General features: G+C 41.2%; 2 protein-coding genes, 2 long non-coding RNA genes and 1 pseudogene across 6 annotated transcripts; 1 reads left to right on the top strand and 4 right to left on the bottom strand.

Moving 5' to 3' along the window:
* Positions 1 to 632: 632 nt before the first annotated feature.
* LOC120057480 lies at positions 633 to 2,484 on the bottom strand (annotated as a pseudogene).
* Positions 2,485 to 4,688: 2,204 nt separating this feature from the next.
* Positions 4,689 to 9,185, bottom strand: LOC120056529. Its single transcript, XR_005477808.1, has 6 exons — positions 8,973 to 9,185; positions 7,539 to 7,669; positions 7,340 to 7,427; positions 6,894 to 7,007; positions 6,657 to 6,770; positions 4,689 to 6,447 (listed from the first exon to the last, which is right to left on the bottom strand). It is a non-coding gene; the product is annotated as an uncharacterized LOC120056529 (long non-coding RNA).
* Positions 9,186 to 9,712: 527 nt separating this feature from the next.
* On the bottom strand, positions 9,713 to 12,690 carry LOC120056528 (flavin-containing monooxygenase FMO GS-OX4). 3 transcript variants are annotated; one of them, XM_039004706.1, is made up of 7 exons: positions 12,530 to 12,690; positions 11,948 to 12,188; positions 11,685 to 11,823; positions 11,399 to 11,535; positions 11,259 to 11,311; positions 10,604 to 11,046; positions 9,713 to 10,429 (listed from the first exon to the last, which is right to left on the bottom strand). In XM_039004706.1, the coding sequence occupies exons 1-7, from the start codon at positions 12,666 to 12,668 to the stop codon at positions 10,103 to 10,105; spliced, it is 1,479 nt and encodes a 492-aa protein (XP_038860634.1). In that variant the 5' UTR covers positions 12,669 to 12,690; the 3' UTR covers positions 9,713 to 10,102. The 3 variants fall into 3 exon arrangements, with proteins under 3 accessions (XP_038860634.1, XP_038860637.1, XP_038860636.1); XM_039004709.1 differs by having other exon boundaries at positions 11,948 to 12,163; positions 12,530 to 12,644; XM_039004708.1 differs by lacking the exon at positions 12,530 to 12,690 and adding an exon at positions 12,339 to 12,455.
* A 1,104-nt stretch (positions 12,691 to 13,794) lies between these two features.
* On the bottom strand, positions 13,795 to 20,783 carry med31 (mediator complex subunit 31). Its single transcript, XM_039004705.1, has 4 exons — positions 20,605 to 20,783; positions 19,747 to 19,821; positions 19,240 to 19,336; positions 13,795 to 14,174 (listed from the first exon to the last, which is right to left on the bottom strand). Exons 1-4 carry the CDS (start codon positions 20,624 to 20,626, stop codon positions 13,967 to 13,969), a joined length of 402 nt encoding a protein of 133 aa, XP_038860633.1. The 5' UTR covers positions 20,627 to 20,783; the 3' UTR covers positions 13,795 to 13,966.
* Positions 16,455 to 16,988, top strand: LOC120056527. The gene is made up of 3 exons (XR_005477807.1): positions 16,455 to 16,492; positions 16,776 to 16,810; positions 16,906 to 16,988. It is a non-coding gene; the product is annotated as an uncharacterized LOC120056527 (long non-coding RNA).
* Positions 20,784 to 22,759: the final 1,976 nt, after the last annotated feature.

The raw sequence follows: 22,759 nt of genomic DNA, 5'->3' as shown, positions 1-22,759 counted from the left end.
TATGTGGTCAGTGGTTGAAATACTTACAAATTACTTAGAACTTTTCAGGGTAAAGTTTGTGACATTTTTGGGCCCATCTGCACAGGTGTGTGATCAGCATAGGTGTATGGCCAATATCAGCTATGAAAGCTGCAGTGATATCAGGATAGCTGGATTACACCCTAGACTAACATTTCAGATTCATAGAGGAATTTGTTTTTGATGGATTCAATAACCCTAGAGTCACAGCATCACATTTTAGTTGTAAGATCAGTAAATGTCCCCAAGAGACATTGTGCTGGATTTTTCATTCTATATCTATCCAGTATTGCTTTCTTATAATTTGTTTCATAGCTTAAGTCCTCACAGCTAATATCAGTCAATTGAAATCAATGGATTTCAAGTCATAATTTGAATAATATACAACAAACATTTTATATGATGCTTGTGACATCCCTTACTGTAAATTGTACCAGCTTGTTAGCAACTTATTAGCTATTACCACTATTAGCTTTTTAACAATAGCCATGTAGCTTAGCTACTGTTTGTACACTGTGTGTTCACTGTATGTGCTGGCCAGGGTTGAGGTTAATTCCATTTCAATTCCAGTCAATTCAGGAAGTACACTGAAATTCCAACTGTATTTTAATGTCAACATGCTAAGTGAGAAAGTAACGCATTTAACAAGTCCAAATGAAATAAAGTGCAAAACAACTAAGTGCCCCAAATAGAAAGGTCCATACAAAAAATACAAAAACACAAACAAATTTACACGTAAACGATGCCGTATTTGTTCCAAGTGTAAAATCTCCTAAACGACAAACCCAGTAGACTTTGACTCATTGTCCAGACGAATTGCCCTCTTCTTCTCCTTTTCAGTCTTCTTTTCTCCCTTCACCTACTCCTTCTCTCCCACTCTGTCTCTCCTCAGGATCCTCAGTGGCCAGAGAGAGGGGTTGAGGTGGTGGTCATGCTGACTGGCCGTGTCACAGCAGGAGTCACTCTTGTCTCCAGTGAGGAAGTACAGGAGAGCGTTCAGCCAGGCATTGCAGGAAGCCAGTGGCCTAGTGACCTTGTAGCAGATTGAAATTGTCTTCATGGCATTGCAGCCCCCCATGTGACCCCTCCTGAGTAGCAGGAACAGTGTCCGGGTAATGTGGAAAGGGAGGAAGCAGTGCAAACAGGAGAGTGATGGTGACAATGCTTTTGATGGACTTGCGGCTCCTGCGGATGAAATAGGAATGCTGTGAGCTGGAGATGGAGATGGACGTCCTTTCCTTGCGCCCCTCTGACCCCACATTACCTCCCTCCTCGTCTTCTCCCACCTGGGAGCTGGATGGGGAATGCAGGGTCCTAAAGATGGTCCTGACTACCTGGGAGTAGCACCATGCGATGATGGTGAATGGGACGAAGAACCCCAGTAGGTGCAGGACAAGGCCGTACAGGACATAGTCTGCAAACTCTTTATCAATAGCATCATCCCAACAGTTCACAAATGCCTTTGAATCCCCACCGATCCCCTCTCCTCCACACCCCTCCTCTTCAGACCCATTCCCCCACTCCCCTTACCTCCCTCCACCACCTCCTCCTCTCACCACATACCCTGTCTGTGCAAACCTGAAGATGGGACAAGTAAGCACAAACACCACCACCCACACCATGGCACAGGTCCCCTTCACGGCCTTCTTGCTCTCCAGGGTGATGGTCCTCATAGGGTGGCAGATGCCCAGGCAGCGGTGGACGAATATACAAGTGAGGAAGAAGATGGAGCAGTAGAGATTGAAGTAGAACAGGAAACGCACCAGGCGACACATGAAGTCCCCAAACACCCAGTGGTCTCGCAGCACATATCTGGCCACCAGGAATGGCAGGGACAGGCCATACATTAGATCTGTGGCCGCCTGGTTCACCATGTAGATCAGAGAGGTGGTCCAGCGGCGGTGGGTATTGCCATGGCAACAGCCGCAGGACAATGGAGTTGAGCGTCAGGCTGAAGAAGAAGGTGAGGGAGTAGCAGAGAGGGAGGAAGATGTACTTATAGTACTCATCAATACTGCAGGGAGAGAGGGAGAGAGGGTGGCTGGGGTGAAGGAGGAGAAGGTCCCTGTCACAGATGTGCTCTCTGTGGTGTTGGAGGCTTGGCTTATCATCATGGTTGACTGTGGTTGTTTTCCCTTCTTTTGCAGAGTCTCATGTTCCTTTTTCATCACGCGCTCCTTGTGGCAAATTCTTCTGCTTGTTTAGTGTTCCTGTCGTTTGCTCTCTCTCAGGTGCGGTCATCTTCTTATCTTTACTCTGCAGATGGTTTGAGGGAAGGAATATTCTGTGCAAGAGGGAGAAAACAAGTGCTTTAGTTTGGAAATACTCACTAGGAATGTATTTAGCTGATTATGGATAATTCTCGGTCCATTAGCTCTTCAATCAGTAACACACTCTTCCGGAAACTCTCCATTCACCCATGTTACATATCTGATCCACTTTGACCATGAGTACACTGAAGCCCATGTTCTGGAGTACTGTAGATTGATCCACTGTCCAAGAATGTGACATACAGTATTAAAAAGTCTATCCTAAGTGCCAAGAATGCATGTTTTGGAAATGGAACCAATGATAGTGGGTTCTCTTTGTGTGTTGTTGTGCACACTGTGTGTGTTTTCTTTAGATGATTCATGTAAATCACAGCTAAATTAGTTGGAAAATGTTGTTTATGTGATCAATGTTAGCTCCCTCATGTTTATCTTCTATGTTGGGAGTGTTTATCACACAGAACTCTCTCATGGCCTTGGTTAGTTATTCCAGAAGTCTTCTTATTTATATATTTCTAATAACAAGTGGATCTGAACATTTAAAGGAAGACATAGCATCTTGGTGATGGGGAGGGTGCAGCTCAAAGTGTCTTTGTCCCGATCGACACAGGGTCCTACTCCTATGACCTTCGCTGGCACTGTAAATAATTGATATCCATTCAGACAGATATGCAGAACGGAAACCCAATACAAGCAAGCAGCTGCAGGCGCTACTACTGGAATGTTACTGCAACATTGAATTATCAATGCTTCGATTTATGTTTATTGACATTTTTCATGAACCCTTTTGTCAAATCAAAAATGTGTGTAAATTGGGTATTTATATCATTGTAAATCTTACAACAGTAAGGAAAATCCTCATTCATCGTTCTCTGTATGTTTGTGGTGGTGTTGATATTTTTGCGTATTTAATGTGTACAAATATAATATCTTACCTGGTTTTCTGGTGATATGAAAGATTGTCCTTTGTCACTTTAAAATATACCAGCCTGTTTTTTCCCTCTTGCCTTTGTCCTCGTAGCCAGTGAACTCATCAGTAAAACAGTGTTAGCATACAGTAACAGTAACTTTCTCTCACCTTTCACACTATTATTTTATTCCTCTCCTCCTCCTGCTCTCTCTATCTCTCATCTGGTCAGTCATCCCTGAGTCTGTTGCGCAACCATCCTCCTACCTCAGTTTTTCTTTATCCTCATCTCTCCCTCCCTATTCGTCTATTGTTGACCTCTCAATCATTAGTGCTGAGCTAGTCAACTGAAGGTCCCACTGGTACACACAAGTTTACTCGCTCGCACACAAGCACTTAAACTATAGATTTTAACAAATATTGGAAATATTGTATGGTGTGCTAGCAGCAGCAAAGACAAACACAGTGCCAGCACACAACATTAAATAACCTTACAAGGTTTATTGAATGCAAAATTATACATTTAAAAAAAGTGAATAATGAATAATACTTCAGAGATGAAAATGTTCAATGTTACTTCATAGCATTCACCCCTTTCCCATGGCCATGAATCTGCTAAAACAGTTCATTGTTTCATCATACTACAAATACACACGATTATTGGAAGTACCACATATAATAATTGCTAGTTAAGACACAAGAGGTAATAAGGCCAGGAGTTTTTCCTGATCATGTGACTTGAAGAGGAAAGACTCTGGGCCTGGTGTTTGTCCCTGGTGAGGTCACATGGTCAGGAAAATATACCTCGTGTCTTAACTAGCAATTATTATATGTGGTACTTCCAATAATCGTGTGTATTTGTAGTATGATGAAACAATGAACTGTGATAGCAGGACAAAGACAAGAGGGAAGAAACAGGCTGGTATATTTTAAAATGGCAGACAAATGACAATCTTTCATATCACCAGAAAACCAGGTAAGATATTATATTTATTATTAATATCTCAAAAGAGGCCTTTTTGGTTTTGCTTATTTTTACACATTGTTTGGAAGAATATACTTTTCAAACATCACATTCCCAGAGTGGGCTCTCTACCACTTTTGAAGAAATGATAAATGTTATATACTGAACAAAAATATAAACGCAATATGCAACAATTTCAATTATTTTACTGAGTTACATTTCATATAAGGAATTCAGTCAATTTAAATAAATATATTAGGCCCTAATCTATGGATTTCACTTGGGAGCCAGGCCCAGCCAATCAGAGTAAGTTTTCCCCCACAAAAGGGCTTTATTACTGACAGAAATACTCCTCAGCAATCCCACCCTCAGACGATCACGCAGGTAAAGAAGCCAGATGTGGAGGTCCTAGAGAAATTAACATTCAATTCCCTGGCAACAGCTCTAGTGGAAATTCCTGCAATCCCTCAAAACTTGAGACATCTGTGGCATTTTGTTGTGTGACAAAACTACACATTTTAGGGTGGCCTTTTATTGTCCCCAGCACAAGGTTCACCTGTGTAATGTTCATGTTGTTTAATCAGCTTCTTGATATGCCACACCTGTCAGGTGGATGGATTATATTGGCAAAGGATAAACGCTCACTAGTAGGGTTGTAAACAAATATGTGCACAAAATTTTGAGATAATTAAGCATTTTGTGCATATGGAACATTTCTGGGATCTTTTATTTCAGCTCATGAAACATGGGACCAAACCTTTACATGTTGAGTTTATATTATTGTTCACTATACAAAGAAATGTACATTATAGGTAATTAACCAATCACAGCCCTACTGTAGGATTGCACATTCAGCAAATCACCAGCAGAAGGAGTTCCCTTTGAATCATAACTTTAAAAGTAACAGAGAGCCCACTCTGGAAATGTGATGTACTAGTAAAATAGATTGTTTAAAACAATATGTCTAAAACTGAACAAAATCAAAAAGGGTACTTTTGAGATAATATTAATAGTTTTAATATTGAATAAATTAATGTGTAAAATTGTATTTCAGAATGTAATGATAGTCCATATTTTAGAGCTATTAGGGGTATAACGACACCAAGGTGTTGTCATACATAGGATTAAAAAGGGCCTAAAATTGCCCCTTCCATCATGATAAAAAAAGATCTGATTTGTGTTACAAATGTAAAAAGCACATCAAACATCCTTCATCCCAATGAAGTTTCTATGTGAGAATTGCCAGAACAATCTGAGAAACACAAAATATTTTCGGGTTATGCTGGCATGGAGTCAATTGACCAATTGCAGCTTTGTAGTTTCCTATGCTGGTGGTAGTTATAGTTATGGCTGCAAACCAGGTATATCATAAAATACATAATGGCAATACCCACAGGCTTATTGGCACTATGCAGACAATTCCCTTACATCAACAACTACATGAGGCTTATATTATACATCAGAGGATAATTAGCAACAAAGAAACTTCTCTACCAAATTGTTACAGGACAGTTCCCTTTAGCCTGAATATGTAACTCCTTAGCTTGTTTTAGACAGGCTATAAGTGGACAATTCCCTTAAAGTAGTAAGTCAAGGATATTGCAATGTTTACACAATAAAACTTATGTAAAGCTGTATCCCTCATATATGTAAATGATATAACTCATTGAATGTTGGGTTACACTATGGCTGTGAAGGTTCTCCATCTGACACCCCCAAGATAAATAGGACTTTCTTACCACAGGCAAAAGACTATGAGTCAGATATTACTAGAGATGTTTCAAACAACATCACAAATGGCTTAAAACCCTCTTTCTGATATTAAATATTTTTGGTTAAGTGCATGCGTAAGTCAAAACAGGTCCTAATACAGTACGTTCTCCACTAATGATGATGAAGATTATGCTGGTCAAGATCAGGTGGGGATGATGAAGAGAAAGTTATCCATCCATCTGAGAAATATGGATTGTATTATGACACTGGTCCAAGATGTTGCTTATCAGTTGCTCATAATCAACATTTCTCCTTTACGAAAAATCATATTGAGTAGGCTACTATGGCAATACTTCTGATGGTCTCATAGTGGCATATCTGGGCCAAAATCACTTTATCCACTATTGGTCACAATGACTTCATGTCCTGGTACCCTGTCCATGGCAGTGGGGATGTCACATCCGGTGCACCTGTGGGTCAACATTATGTCAGATCCTGTACATCCAGGAGCATGGCATCCTGTTTGGTCCTCAGCTGGTCCCTTATCAACAGGTGACCCACCAACTCAGAGCTCAGGTCTACAAGAATAGAATATAATATTACTAGTATTACTACTATTGTCACATGCAAAGCACAACAACAAGGCACAAATACATAGAGCCAAAAATGCACAAACTGTACAGCAAGCACTCACATGCCAGTGCACTTACTAACAAGTTATTACCATGTAACAACCACTTTTTTCCATGTAATGACCAAGATTTCCATGTAATGACCGCCTACTGACCGTGTATGTCGTGGTTGAGTGAGGTCCTGAGGGAGCTGAGCTGTTGTATTGAGCAGATCTGCAGGTCACAGCATTCCAGATGCTTCCTCTTAGTGATCTCACACAGGCGAGGTGCTGAGACACACACACAGGAATTATTCACACATACCAATCTTCACCTCTCTCTCAGACAATGCTCAGTGTTTTCCTCTATCTCCACAGTTCACACTTACAGTCTCCCTTCTCCATCCTTCTTACCTTCTTCTCTTTCTGTTCAGCGAGCAGCTTGTTTTTAAGCGCACTCAGTGCGGCCCTCACCTCCAGCTTCAGGCCAGAGGGATGGTAACCATGGCTACCTGCCTCTTTAGAACCCTGACAGTAAACAGGAAACACAAAATGGCATGAGTATGGATGCCAGGGTTGGGGTCAATTCCATTTAAATTCCAGTCAATTGAAAAAGTAAACCAAATTCCAATTCCAAATTTTCATAATTGAAAAACATTGAACAGAGTTGGAATTGGAATTTCAGTGTACTTCCTGAATTGACTGGAATTTAAATGGAATTGACCCCAATCCTGATGGATGAATGAATGATACATCGCTGTAGAACAGAGTTCTTCACACCTCGTCCTAGAGTGCCGCAATGTGTGCAGGTTTTTGTCCCAGTCTTGAGCTAGACTATAATACAGGAGGGAATCGCTCACCTCTTTGCCAGCCCCCTCCTCCTTATCATCATCCTCGCTCTCACTGTTGTTGGTGTAGCATAACTGTAGATTTCTGTGGTTGTGGAATCTGTAATAAGAAAAGGAAAAGGCAACAATTGCATGAACAGAAAGAACAGAAATTAGATGGTTTCAGCGAATACAGAATGAAGTTGATAATGAGATTTTTGACATTTGTTACCTAGATGAGAAAACAGTAACTCGACACCTTCCATAGTCCTCCTCCTCCCATTCCTCTCTCCTCCGAAGCCCACCCTGCCTCTCCTCCGCCCAGCTCTCTGACACACTCCCCTGTTCCGACCCACACGTACTCTGAAAGAGAGGAATAGAGGGAGGGATCAGGGATGGAGAGATGACATGGGAGGAGGGAAGGGGTGGCGATTTGTGGTGGTGGGGTATTTAAGAGTGTAAGGGTGTCATTAAACCCATCTCTGCAGTTTTTTTTCAAACAGACAAGTTCAGCTTTAATGCCAGGGGTTCACAGGGTGTTATTCCTATCATCTTATTAACAGAGGTTATTACTGTGATCTCGGGCTCCAGCTTTCAGCCTAATACCAGTAGATGACAGTCACATGTGTAAGGCAAAGAGAGAAGTAGGATGAAGTTACCCCTAGATTCTGATCTAAGGTCAATGTAGTGCTGTTCCCGCAAATTGTTAAGGTCTTGATTTGGGGCAGATAAGCTAATCTCAGATCTGTCGTTAAGGGCAGAGCACGTCTACTCCTTCTCTTTATGCCTTCTGACCTTTGCCCTCTCCCTCCTCTCCTCCTCCTGTTTCTCTAGCTCGGCGATACGCAGGCTCAGGTCCTCCCACTGCATGATGGGTAGGTCCTGATCTTCATCTGAGGACCCTCCGCTCTGATGAAGTCGCCCCACCCCTTCCTCACCAGACAGCTCTGTGCCATCACCCCCCTCCTCCTCTGCTGTCTCTTTCTCTGTATCTCCCTCCATCCTTCACCCTATTGTTGTGGGCAGATGACAGAGAAAGGGATGTCAAGGAAGAGGATTTGATAAATTTTTATTTTAAAGTGATTCAGGTGGGTGGTCTCTGATATATATAAACAAATATATATATATATATATATATATATATATATATATATATATATATATATATATATTTTATCAAAAAGAAGCTGCCAAGATCATTATACAATGTGCACAATCTTACTACAGGATAAAGCGGAGTGTATCAACAATAGGATACCAGGATAGCCTACTCAGGAGAAAAACACAAAGCATTCCTTAGAGAAGTTCGAAAAACACTGACTGAACTGTAGGCGAGGCTAGTCTATTTCGTAATAGTGAATTTTTGTATCTTTCCCATTATCTAAACTCGGAAGTATGCATGCACTAGCCTATACCGGAAAATTCTCAATCTGTTTTAAAAGGTTGCATTTTAAATACTTTTCAGACTCACTCTGACTGTAGAACGAGTGCGCTCAGATTTCTTGCCATGAACGTGCTGCCTGGAACGCGCGCACGACACGTTGAATACAAAGTATCTCTTCTCTTTTGATATAACGCATATGTATGCCACACACACCATGAAAGATTTGTTGTTTACAATTTTAATATTGAGGGGGGCTGGTGGCAAGCGGATACTTTGACTTACCTATTCCAGACCGTGTCCTATTCCCGACATCGAGGTCTCTTTCTCTTGTTAATATCTTATATAATTAGATAACTTTCGGTTTCCCAGTTCTCCGCGGTGTAGGCTATCGTTTTAATAACTCACAATAAGCTATTAACTTCTGATTTAACTCTTCCTTTAAGTTAAGAAAAGACCCTGCCTGCCTTTCTACTGTACCCTTTCCCATTCCTCCCGCCCCTCTCTTTCCTCTGACCCGTTCCCACAGCTTTTTAACCTCTACCTTCTGCAGCCGGGAAAAGATACGCCCGCTTTTCCTACATCCAATGTGCCACTACATCCCTCCATGCCTATCCCTTTTAAATAGCGATGCTTCGGATTCCTGGAAGTGTTGAAATTACATGCGATATCTATTTAAGATTAAAACAATCGGGTGTGGTCTGGCTCTGGTTCTACATTTCGAACTAAAAACAATTGTAAAGGAGGGTTATAAAGGTTAAGAATGTACTCTTAATTAGTGTCCAATTTCAACATTTTGGGATATGACTACTCAAACCAGATGGGAAAACCCGGGAGAGAAAGTCATATTACAGCATTTGGAGCAAAACTGAAACACATACATATCTCAATGTCTTTTAAAATAGCCTGACATGCAGGCCAGATGGCTATTATTACATTCATGTCATTCGAATTATAAAAGAGGGAAATCCTAAATAAACTAAAATAGTCATATTAAAAAAAGTGGACAAATTGGTTTTCTAATATTCCCATGGCATTTTTTTATTTCCTTGGAGCTTGGCAGTTTTGGCATTGGAAATACATTTTGAAAAGTTCATTAAGGAGTGTATTGATATAAAATATCCTACAAATAATTCAATATTGAGAAATCTGACAGAGATATGACATGTTTTCTGTTTACAATAAGTGAAAGAAAAGCTGGTGAGGTACATTTGATATAGGCTAGGCTACTAACATTATCTAAAGAATTGTGGGTGAAATTGCATATATTATTTACATGAGTCCATACATTACAATAAATTATGTCAAAGTAAGATTTCAGTAAAAGGCCTACATCATTCTGTCCATTTATCCAAGGATGCTCAGTCATTTCCTCTCCTCCTATCCTATTCCTAACCTCGACTTTCCTCTCCTCCTCATTCACCAGCATGCAGTTCCTGTTGCTCCCACTGTGTGTCACTGACGAGTCGATAGTTCAGCTGCCGGTAGTTCTGTGGGTGAACCTGTCTCTGCCTCCATACCTCCTCATACAGGCTCTGTGTGACTGGGGGTAGAGGGGCGAACCTCCCAGTCTGAGCTAAGGTCTGGGCATAACCCCACTGTTCCTTGTCCAGCTTCAGCATGTGTCTGAGCTGCACCCCCCTCTCCACCTTCCTCGCCATCTCTCCCTGGGCCTCCTCTTCCATCTCAGCCCGCGATGGCAGGGCCACGGAGCCCTCCAGCACTGCCAGGGCAAACTGGACCTGAGAAAAAGAGGGGAAGAGCGAGAGAGAGAGATTGATAGAGAGAGAGAAAGATGGGAAAGAACAAAAAAGCAATAAGAGAGAGAATGAACAAGATATAGTGAGGGAGGGATGAGGTAGCCAGACATTTTGTTCCACAAAAAATAAGATAATCAACATCACCATCAACCTCACCTGGCAGTGGAAGTGGGGGAAGGGGCAGATTATTTTACAGATGCCTATGATGAAGAGTGAGGGGAATGCTGGGGGCATCAGGAACCTGTAGAGCGGGGTTACCAGGTGCTCCTGAACCTCCAGGCCCAATCGGGCTGGCTCCAGGAAAGGGTAGCTGAAGTTGTAGCCCGTGCAGAGCAGCAGGACCTGGGCCTGTGTAATGGACCCATCCTGGAACCGCAGAGACCCATCCTCCTGGATCTCCTCCACAGGGGTGGCCTGGTGGACTCCATAGGGCAGAGGAAAGGGTAGGGTGGGCTTACCGTGGCTCAGAGTCACCTGGGCGTTGGATCGACCCAGTTCTAGTGAGATGTCAAGTCCTGAGGCCCCAGCGCCCAGCACCACCACTGACTGACCTGAGAAGGGTTCTGGGTGGCGGTATGAGTGACTGTGGATCACTTTGCCTAGAGAGAGAAACAAGGGGATGAGATGAGATACAGCTTCAGAGAAAGAGAGAGATAAAGAGAAATGGCATAAGATAAAAGCCATGAGTTTTTCCTGAACACCTAACCTTGCCCAGACATTTTCCAGTTCAGGTTGCATGGTCAGGAAAATTCTGGGCATGAGATATAGGTAAAGAAAGAGAGGGATAGGGATTGATGACTGTGGTGTACACCTTTAAATCGCTCTAGCCCAGGGATGGATGGGATGTGGGGGTCAGAGTAGTGCCTACAGGGAAAGGAGACAGGGGTTAAGAGTTAAGGGTTAGGGTGTAAAATACATTGTAAATATCTAAAGCACATGCACATCTCTTACCCGCTGCAGATGAACACGGAATCAAAAGTTTCAGTGTTCCGTGATCCAGACTTGTCACCTGACGTCACCTCCCACGTCGTCATTGGTCCTTTACCCTCTGTCACCACAGGGCTCACCTCATCCACCACAGTGCTGAACTAACAAAGAGTGGGGGAGAGATGGGCTTTAGACTCTTGTCCTGTGAAACGGAATAAACATTTTCCTTTTTTCACCTGAAATTGATGAGGGTGGACCTTCCTTCTCTACCCCTGACAGAGGACCATGTGTGTGAGTGGACGGTACCTACCCTAATATGTGGTGTGATGCAGTGGCTCTGGCAGTATCTCTCCAGATACTTCTGTACTTCCTGGTGTGGCAGGAAGGAGGGCAGCTGGGGGTCAAAGGGGAAGTCAGGGAACATCATGACCTCCTTGGGCAGGTTGGTCCTGCATAGAGTTAAGGGAGTGTAAAACATGAGACACACAAAATAAGACCTGGGTCAAGTCAGAGAGAGAGAGAGAGAGAGACACAGAGAGAAAGAGAGAGAGGGTGAGGTTAGTGTTACTGTACCTGAGGTTTCTGTACATGCTGCTGTGAATGGACAGCCCGTTGTCATAGCTACCGGTGCGTTCCTCGTAGAACCATGTGCCGCCCACGTGTTCCGCGAGCTCGTAGACGACGGGTGGGGCAAAGGTGTCTGGGCGGGACAAGATGTGACGTGCGGCACACAGACCTGCAGCTCCCGCGCCCACCACCGCAACTCGCAGCTGCCGCATCCCCACGGTCCTGTGCGAGGACATGACAGACAGACCTGGAATACAATTACATCAGGGACCTATTCAGGAGGGTGTTTATAAAAATACAGCTAGAGAACTGACTAATAACACTAAAGAAAACAACAGACCGGTACTGTGAGACAACACTGAGACCAAATAGACAAATGACTCTGTCGCTGACATACCTACACAACAGACACAAACACTACCCACTGTCTGTCTCACACACTGTCCAACTGGGTAACATTGTATATGATGCCAAACAGATACATCTGAGCTCAAGCGAGAGAATGCACATAATCTAAACATTACAGTGTGTGTTTGAGCTGTGGGGGTTTAGTGGGAGGGGACTGCGGGTGTTTCAAAGTTCACTTACGTGTGAAGCCAAAAACCGCTGTGCGTTGAGCAGGGTTAAAACAATAGAAGAAAAGTAATTTCAACAAAGACAAGAAGGAAAAGTCAAAATACTTAATCTCACAATCCTTCAGCGGTACAACACAGAGTGAAGTGAACATTGATCTCGAGACAAAAAATGGACATTGGGAGAATCTCAATTGTTCCTCCTCACCTCAAATCCCATTGGAGGAGAAGGTCAGAGGGGCGGGACCTCTGTCTTTCTCCTCCAATGGGGTTTGAGAAGGAGGAGAGGAGTATACAATTGAAATCCTACCATTATTTATAGAACATCACGTGACAAAGAGTAGTCATTTTTAGGGAAACGTCATAAACCAGAGGTGTGGCAGACCCAAAACACACAGCCACAAATCTTTGAGATGAACATTTACCGGGTGTTAATAAACAACCATCCACAAATGTATTTTGGAGCAAATTAGACAGAACAATGAGAAATATTTTTTTCAACTTCGCAATAATCCGTGCTGTGACCTTATCAAATTGTTCAACAGCAGTTTTTGTTCAGTAATCTTCCGGTTTTGTGACAACTCAAAACGTTGGTTATATTTTGCGCCATCTTGGTAAGGGACTACGAAATAGATTAAAAAGTATCCAATTACAGTGATACATTCCAAATGCATCATAATTCAGAAATAATACATGTTAATTGTGTGCATGTTTAAGTTTACTAATGTAATACTATTAATTGTACACAATTGATTGAGAAGTTGTTCACGGTCTTTACCCATCTTGGAAATAGATTAATACAAGAAGCATCTCGTCATTAGCAGATTGAGAGCTCTAATCCATCTGTAAAATTTGAAGTGTTATAGATTCTGCGATAGAAATGTTAAGGTAAATTCCGATTGAGTGGACATAAGCACTATTTACCGTGAATGCAGTCGACGCTAAAGTGGGTACATTGCCATCACACTTATCACGCTGTAATGCTTAACTTCATGATGTGAATTGAATAGAGGCCTGAATCAGGGTGACAATTTGTTTTACATACGCTTACAACAGTCCCATATTTTAATGTGTATTATATTTCTCCATAAGTGTTTTTCACTGCTTATATTGTTATTTTAGCTCTTGGTTGCATAATATCCATTACTGACCTTAAGTATCTATCATAGTTTTCTAATACTAACCAAAACTGCTGCCTCACTCTCCCTGAGAAATTAGGAGTAAACAATGCTGTCCATTTCCACCACTGTTCTATTGAGGTCAAACAACAAAGAAACAGCATTTTAACCAAAAGTTGTATTTATTTTCCAAAGCAGAAACATAAATAAGAGCAAAAAGAGACATCCCCATGATCCATATCACAAATACATTTCCAGGAGGCTGAATTGACATTTGAGTCCATGTCCATTCAAGTTCAATCATCCTGTTTTTTTTATGCCACAGATTATCTCTCTCATTTAGCAGTAGCATTGCCATGAGGCAGCTGTTGCTGCTGTTGTTGCTCTGCCAGAGCCTGCTGCAGACGGGTGCGTTTCCGGGAATAGTGCTGCCAGTGCAGTAATTGCTGCTCGTCAATGAACTTGGCACATTGTGCATTCACAAGCTCCTTCCTGAAGTGCTCGTACTGAAGCAGCTCCAGCATGTGCAGGCAGTGGGGGTATCTGCATAACAAGGGAGACATATACAGTGCCTTCAGAAAGTATTCACACCGCTGATCTTTTTCCATATTCTGTTCTGTTACAGCCTGAATTTAAAATGGATTAAATTGAGATAAAATGTGTCACTGGCCTACATATAATTACCCATAATGTCAAAGTGGAATTATGTTTTTCATTTTTTTTAAACAAATTAATAAAAAAATGAAAGCTGAAATGTCTTGAGTCTATAAGTATTCAACTCTTTTGATATCACAAGTAAAGATGTGCTTAACAAGTCACATGGACTCAATGTGTGCAGTAATATTGTTTTACATCAGATTTTTAAATGACTACCTCTTCTATGTACTCCACACATAAAATTATTTGTAAGGTTCCCCACGTCGAGTAATTAATTTAACAGATTCAACCACAAAGACCAGGGATGTTTTCCAATGCCTCGCAAAAAAGGGCACCTATTGGTAGATGTGTAAAAATAAAAAAAAGCTGAAATTGAATATCCATTTGAGCATTGTGAAGTTTTAATTACAATTTAGATGGTTTATCAATACACCCAGTTACTACAGTTGAAGTCGGAAGTTTACATACACTTAGGTTGGAGTCATTAAAACTCGTTTAGTTTTGGCAAGTCGGTTAGGACATCTACTTTGTGCATGACACAAGTAATTTTTCCAACAATTGTTTACAGACAGATTATTTCACTTATAATTTACTATCACAATTCCAGTGGGGCAGAAGTTTACATACACTAAGTTGACTGTGCCTTTAAACAGCCTGGAAAATGTCTGAAAATGATGTCATGGCTTTAGAAGCTTCTGATAGGCTAATTGACATAATTTGAGTCAATTGGAGGTGTACCTGTGGATGTCTTTCAGGGCCTACCGTCAAACTCAGTGCCTCTTTGCTTGACAACATGGGAAAATCAAAAGAAATCAGCAAAGATCTCAGATTTTTTTTTTTGTAGATCTCCACAAGTCTGGTTCATCCTTGTGAGCAATTTCCAAACGCCTGAAAGTACCACGTTCATCTGTGCAAACAATAGTACGCAAGTATAAACACCATGGGACTACACAGCCGTCACACCGCTCAGGAAGGTGACGCGTTCTGTCTCCTAGAGATTAATGTACTTTGGTGCGAAAAGTGCAAATCAATCCCAGAACAACAGCAAAGGACTTTGTGAAGATGCTGGAGGAAACAGGTACAAAAGTACCTATATCCACAGTAAAACAAGTCCTATATCGACATAACCTGAAAGGCCGCTCAGCAAGGAAGAAAACACTACTCCAAAACCGCCATAAAAAATCCAGACTACGGTTTGCAACTGCACATGGGGACAAAGATCTTACTTTTTGGAGAAATGTCCTCTGGTCTGATGAAACAAAAATAGAACTGCTTGGCCATAATGATCATTGTTTTGTTTGGAGGAAAAAGGGGGAGGATTGCAAGTCAAAGAACACCATCCCAACCGTGAAGCACGGTAGTGGCAGCATCATGTTGTGGGGGTGCTTTGCTGCAGGAGGGACTGGTGCACTTCACAAAATAGATAACATCATGAGGGAGGAAGATTGTGGATATATTGAAGCAACATCTCAAGACATCAGTCAGGAAGTTAAAGCTTGGTAGAAAATGGGTCTTCCAAATGGACAATGACCCCAAGCATACTTCCAAAGTTGTGGCAAAATGGCTTAAGGACAACAAAGTCAAAGTATTGGAGTGGCCATCACAAAGCCCTGACCTCAATCCTATAGAACATTTGTGGGCAGAACTGAAAAAGCATGTGCGAGCAAGGAGGCCTACAAACCTGACTCAGTTACACCAGCTCTGTCAGGAGGAATGGGCCAAAATTCACCCAACTTATTGTGGGAAGCTTGTGGAAGGCTACCCGAAACATTTGACCCAAGTAAAACAATTTAAAAGGCAATGCTACCAAATACTAATTGAGTGTATTTAAACTTCTGACCCATTGGGAAAGTGATGAAAGAAATAAAAGCTGAAATTTATCAATCTCTCTATTATTCTGACATTTCACATTCTTAAAATAAAGTGGTGATCCTAACTGACCTAAAACAGTGAATTCTTACTAGGATTAAATGTCAGGAATTGTGAAAAACTGAGTTTAAATATATTTGGCTAAGGGGTATGTAAACTTCCGACTTCAACTGTATATATCATGTTTTGGGTGCCATTTTGATTCTAACAAGGTAATAATGTACTATGGTTGGATTTAAAGCTTCAGCTAATAGTTGAGTTAATTTGTGTTTTCATTCCTCCCTAACACAGAGAACCACCAGGTGATCAACTGTAAGATCCTCTCTGTCACCCAGGTGAGATGATCTGTCAGGATTTATATAGACTCCCTCTGTGAAGTTCTATGCATGGTCCATGTCTTAGTTTATGTTTCTAAACTAGTGTATGGCTCATACAAAGTCATAGCTTTTAATATTTGGTCATTATGTGAAAAATATAATGGTAACGTTTAGGAGATTAATGTTGGTGTTGTTGATCATGATGATGATGATGCGGATGATGATGATGATGGGGGTGAAAGAGGATTCTGGTGATTATGGAGATGTTGGTGATGGTACTGATGGTGTTATCATTCCTCAGATGACCAGACTGGTTCTCCCACGCATGGTTGCAAGGTACATATGCATCATGGTGATATCAATGAAACGTGAATCTTAATGATGTCAATCTATGAAATTGTCCCTTTATTCACCTGTCCTGGCTTTCCCAGAGGGAACGGTCTGATCATCAACATGTCTTCAGAGGCAGGTGCTCAACCACAACCCATGCTGTCTCTCTACTCCGCCACCAAGGTGCCTCTCCCTTTCACTTAACTTTCTCTCACTCAAACAAGACAGGGAATTTTTACCAGGATTAAATGTCAGAAATTGTGAAAAACTGAGTTTAAATGTATCTGGCTAAGGTGTATGTAAACTTCTGACTTCAACTGTACACAGATACAGGCGTCCTTTCTAACTCAGTTGCTGAAGAAAGGAAACCGCTCAGGGATTTCACCATGAGGCCAATAATAACTTTAAAACAGTTACAGAGTTTAATGGCTGTGATTGGAGAAAACTGGATTGATCAACAACATTGTATACTGAACAAAAATATAAAACGCAACATGTTAAGTGTTGGCCCATGTTTCATGAGCTGAAATCATACTCACAAAAAGCTTCTCAAATTTTGTGCACAAATTTGTTTACATCCCTGTTGGTTAGCATTTCTCCTTTGCCAAGATAATCCATACACCTGACAGGTGTGGCATATCAAGAAGCTGATAAAAACAGCACGATCACAGGTGCATCTTGTGCTGGGGACAATAAAGGGCCACTGAAATGTGCAGTTTTGTCAAACAACACAATGCCATAGATATTTCAAGTTGAGGGAGCATGCAATTGGCATACTGAATGCAGAAGTGTCCACCAGAGCTGTTGCCAGAGAATTTAAAGTACATTTCTCTACCATAAGCAGCCTCCAACATCATTTTAGAGAATTTGGCAGTATGTCCAGCTGGCCTCACAACCGCAGACCACTTGTAACCACGCCAGCCCAGGACCTCCACATCCAGCTTCTTAACCTAGCCATCCAGCTCTGATTGAAAGCGGTTCCTTGCCTGCTCCTCTGAGACCAGCCACCAGGACAGCTGATGAAACTGAGGAGTATTTCTGATTATAATAATGCCAATCTAGTTCTGTTATAATCTCCACCCGGCACAGCCAGAAGAGGACTGGCCACCCCTCATAGCCTGGTTCCTCTCTAGGTTTCTTCCTAGGTTTTCGACTTTCTAGGGAGTTTTTCCTAGCCACTGTGCTTCTACACCTGTATTGCTTGCTGTTTTAGGCTGGGTTTCTATACAGCACTTTGTGACATCAGCTGATGTAAGAAGAGCTTTATAAATAAATACATTTGATTGATTGAACTGCACCTCAGATTGCAGGCCAAATAAATGCTTCACAGAGTTCAAGTAACAGACACATCTCAACATCAACTGTTCAGAGGAGACTGCGTGAATCAGGCCTTCATGGTTGAATTGCTGCAAAGAAACCACTACTAAAGGACACCAATAATAAGAAGAGACTTGCTTGGGCCAAGAAACACGAGCAATGGACATTTGACCGGTGGAAATCTGTCGATTGGTCTGACGAGTCCAAATTTGAGATTTTTGGTTCCAACCGCCGTGTCTTTGTGAGACGCAGAGTAGGTGAACTGATGATCTCCGCATGTGTGGTTCCCACCATGGAGGAGGAGGGGTGATGGTATGGGGGTGCTTTGCTGGTGACAATGTGTGATTTATTTAGAATTCAAGGCACACTTAACCATCATGGCTACCACAGCATTCTGCAGCAATACACCATCCCATCTGGTTTGCTCTTAGTGGGACTATCATTTGTTTTTCAACAGGACAATGACCCAACACACCTCCAGGCTGTGCAAGGGCTATTTGACCAAGAAGGAGAGAGATGGAGTGCTGCATCAGATGACCTGGCCTCCATAATCACCCGACCTCAACCCATTTGAGATGGTTTTGGATGACTTTGACTGCAGAGTGAAGGAAAAGCAGCCAACAAGCGCTCAGTACGTGTGGGAACTCTCAAGCTGGTTGAGAGAATGCTAAGTGTGCAAAGCTGTCATCAAGGCAAAGGGTGGCTACTTTGATAAATATAAAATATATTTTGATTTGTTTAACACTTTTTTGGTTACTCCATGATTCCATATGTGTTATTTCCTAGTTTTGATATCTTCACTATTATTATACAATGTAGAAAATAGTAAAAATAAAGAAAAACCCTTGAATGAGTAGGTGTGTTCCAACGTTTGACTGGTACAGTAGATTTTACAAATATTAAAATTGTTCTTCCACTTCGACAGAGTATTTTGTGTAGCTCATTTACCAAAAAAATGACAATTAAATACATTTCAATCCCACTTTGTAACAACATGTGGAAAAAGTAAAGGGGTGTGAATACTTACTGAAGGCACTGTTGTACATACATTATACATATTGTTATACTACTGTGATTGATGTATATGATGCAGAAGGAAAAACAACAGTGAATCTTACTTCAGGAATTTGGCATATTCAGGCTCCTTCCAGTACAGTAGGTACTTCAGGTAGTTCACAAAGGGTTTTTCTCGCAGGTAACCCCTCTGAGCCAGAACTGGAGGGACACAGAGGAACAGAGACGAGTCACAAACAATGCTAGCTATATCTCAAATCAAATCAAATTTTATTGGTCACAGACTTTTCCCCCCCAGATGTTATTGCAGGTGTAGCAAAATGCTCCAACTGTGCAGTAGTATCTAACAATTCACAACAATACACACAAATGTAAAATAATGGAATTAAGAAATATATAAATGTTAGGACGAGCAATGTCGGAGTGGTACTGACTAAAATCCAGTATATACATATGAGATGAGTAAAGCAGTATGTAAACATTATTAAAGTGACTTGTGTTTAATTTTTAAAGTGACCAGTGATATCTGCAGGTTATAGTAACGAGTGTCTTTGGTTGTTCTGAGTGACAGAAAATTGAGGATAAGTTAGCTAGCTAGATAACCCACTCACAGTTCAGATAATTCGGATTGGCCAAGCATTGGATGAACTCCAGCTCTGATTGAAAGCGGTTCCTTGCCTGCTCCTCTGTGAAATTAGACACACAAAACAAGTTAGAGTAACATAACATTACAATTGACTTTGGGGAAAGCAGTTTGCTAGCCAAAACAGATGGCTAGGAAACCATGGGTGTGTCCAGTTCATATGTTGCATTACAGTTTATATCAAACATTTTTCCCCAAAACTGTGCGCACCTTTCTTCAACAGCTTTTGAGGTAAGTTCTCTCTAAATATAGGTGTGACTATATGAAATTGCATAACTCGTACAGCACACCATACACATACGCCTTTTGGGCCACCATAATCACAACGTTCTTCATCTGGTCGAGCAGGACAATACCGTTTCCGTTTACTTAAACGTTACACACCGTTCTGTCGTACTGAACGCGTCCCAGGGATAACTTATTTTATTTTTTGTAACCTTTATTTAACTAGGCAAGTCAGTAAAGAACACATTCTTATTTACAATGACGGCCTACCCCGGCGAAACCAAACGACGCTGGGCCAATTGCGCGCCACCCTATGGGACACCCAATCACAGCCGGTTGTGATACAGCCTGGAATCGAACCAGGGTCTGTAGTGACGCCTCTAAGGCTGAGATGCAGTGCCTTAGACCGCTGCTACAACGTTAGCTCGAGCTACACCAAGATATCAAATGTAGCTTACATTATGTGGACATTAGTCTTAAAAAAAAAAAAAAGCAGCGACAAAACATCCAGTCCGCTAGCCACTTTATAGTTGTTTGTAGCCTACTTTGTCTAACGAGCTAGTTAGCTAACGTTAGATAGCGAGTTGGTTATCTTTATTACCTGATTCCATGACGCCTGCCATTAAAGGTGACTGGGTCTGCACGAAAACAACAGGCTCCTTAAAACGGAAATATGTAAGCTGTTTAAACGAATATATTGTTAGTTTGCTGAATTAATTGTTGTGGTCTGGTCAACAACAAAATCATTTCGATCATGTCGCCATATTTGTCGTAAACTGCAGCAGTTTAACTTTTTACGACAATAGTAGACTGCCATTCTCAAGTTCACCACTAGAGGACAGTATTCGCACAGTCTTCAAATACAGTATGTCTGTCTGATAGGAGAGACTATGTCTGTCTGACAGGAGAGACTTCACAGACTTGTGGAATGCTTTATTTTACATCCAGTACAATCATTTTCACCAAAGCTTACGTTGGACACATCGAAATAAGGCAGGATTTACCACCCTGGAGTCTAGGTTATATGTCGATTTATCTTGATTTGTGATTGATACTATAAGGGCTATCTACATACAGTGCTTTCAGAAAGTATTCACACCCTGACTTTTAACACATTTTCTTGTGTTACAGCCTGCAATTAAAATGAATAAAAGTAGAGATTTTGTGTCACCATAATGTGAAGGTGGAAGTATGTTTTTTAGAAACGTTTACAAATGAATTACAAATTAAAAGCTGAAATGACTTGAGTCAATAAGTATTCAAACCATTTGTTATGGTAAGCCTAAATAAGTTCAGGAGTAATAATTAGTCACATAATAAATTGCAATAAATGTGCTATAATAGTGTTTAACGTGATTTTTTAATGACTACCTCATCTCTGTACCCCTCACATACAATTATCTGTAAGGTCCCTCAGTCGAGCAGTGAATTTCAAACACAGATTAATTTACAAAGACCAGGAAGGTTTTCCAATGACTCACAAAGAAGGGCACCTATTGGTAGCTGGCTAAAAATAAAAAAAGCAGACACTGAATATCCCTTAGAGGATGGTGAAGTTATTAATTACACTTTGGATGGTGTATCAATACATCCAGTCACTACAAAGATACAGGCGTCCTTCCTAACTCCGTTGCTGGAGAGGAAGGAAACCACTCAAGGATTTCACCATGTCAATGGTGGCTTTAAAACAGTTACAGAGTTTAATGGCTGTGATAGGAGAAAACTGCAGATGGATCAACAAAATTGTAGTTACTCCACAATACTAACCTAAATGACAGAGGGAAAAGAAAGAAACTTGTACAGAATAAAAATATTCCAAAACATGCATCCTGTTTGAAATGAAGCATTAAAGTAAAACTGCAAACAATGTGACAAAGAAATTAACTTTATGTCCTGAATACAAAGCGTTATGTTTGGGGTAAATCCAACATAACACATCACTCAGTACAACTATTCATATTGCTAAGAATTGAATGTTCCTGAGTGGCCTAGTTACAGTTTTGACTTAAATCGGCTTGGAAATCTATGGCAAGACTTGAAAATGGCTGTCTAGCAATGATCAACAAACAACTTGACAGAGCTTGAAGAATAAAAAAAAAGAATGAAGTTAAAATATTGTACAATTCAGGTGTGCAAAGCTCCTAGAGACAGCTGTAATCACTGCCAAAGGTGATTCTAACATGTATTGACTTTGTAATTATGTGGTAATTATGTGGTATTATGTGTAGATGGGTGAGACAAAAATCAATGTAATTAATGTTGAATTCAGGCTGTAACACAACAACATGTGGAATAAGGGTATGAATACTTTCTGAAGGCACTGTATCACTGCACACTGCTCCCACTGTAGCACTTCCTCTGGCCCCCTGCTGAGTTGTTTTCCCACAGCTCTACCTGCCCCAGACAGACAGGGCCATAGTTCAATACACCCTCCTGTTCTTACAATCCTCTGAATTATTAAACGTATTTAAAAACTCCTTCAACCAAAGCATCCAATAACTTAACTGCCTGTGAACGATTAATTATACACTTTTGAGATTCTTTGACTGAATGACTTGAATCCCCTGAGGCTATCAGTATGATATAGAGGGTTTGTTATAGTCAGTCATGTTCTCAGACGTGAGTGAATAGATAAGTCATTTCTCTTTTGGCGTCAGTGGACTTTATCCTGTCCTGCGGCGTGTTGTGTGTGTGTGGAGGAATACGCTTCTAAACATTTAGGCTGACTGACTACACACCATATCTCATTCTGTTTG

Source organism: Salvelinus namaycush, chromosome 12 (genome assembly GCF_016432855.1).
Source record: "Salvelinus namaycush isolate Seneca chromosome 12, SaNama_1.0, whole genome shotgun sequence".
Classification (NCBI taxonomy): domain Eukaryota; kingdom Metazoa; phylum Chordata; class Actinopteri; order Salmoniformes; family Salmonidae; genus Salvelinus; species Salvelinus namaycush.
Note: the sequence above shows the minus strand (reverse complement) of the source record. Positions and strands in the feature narration are given on the sequence as shown.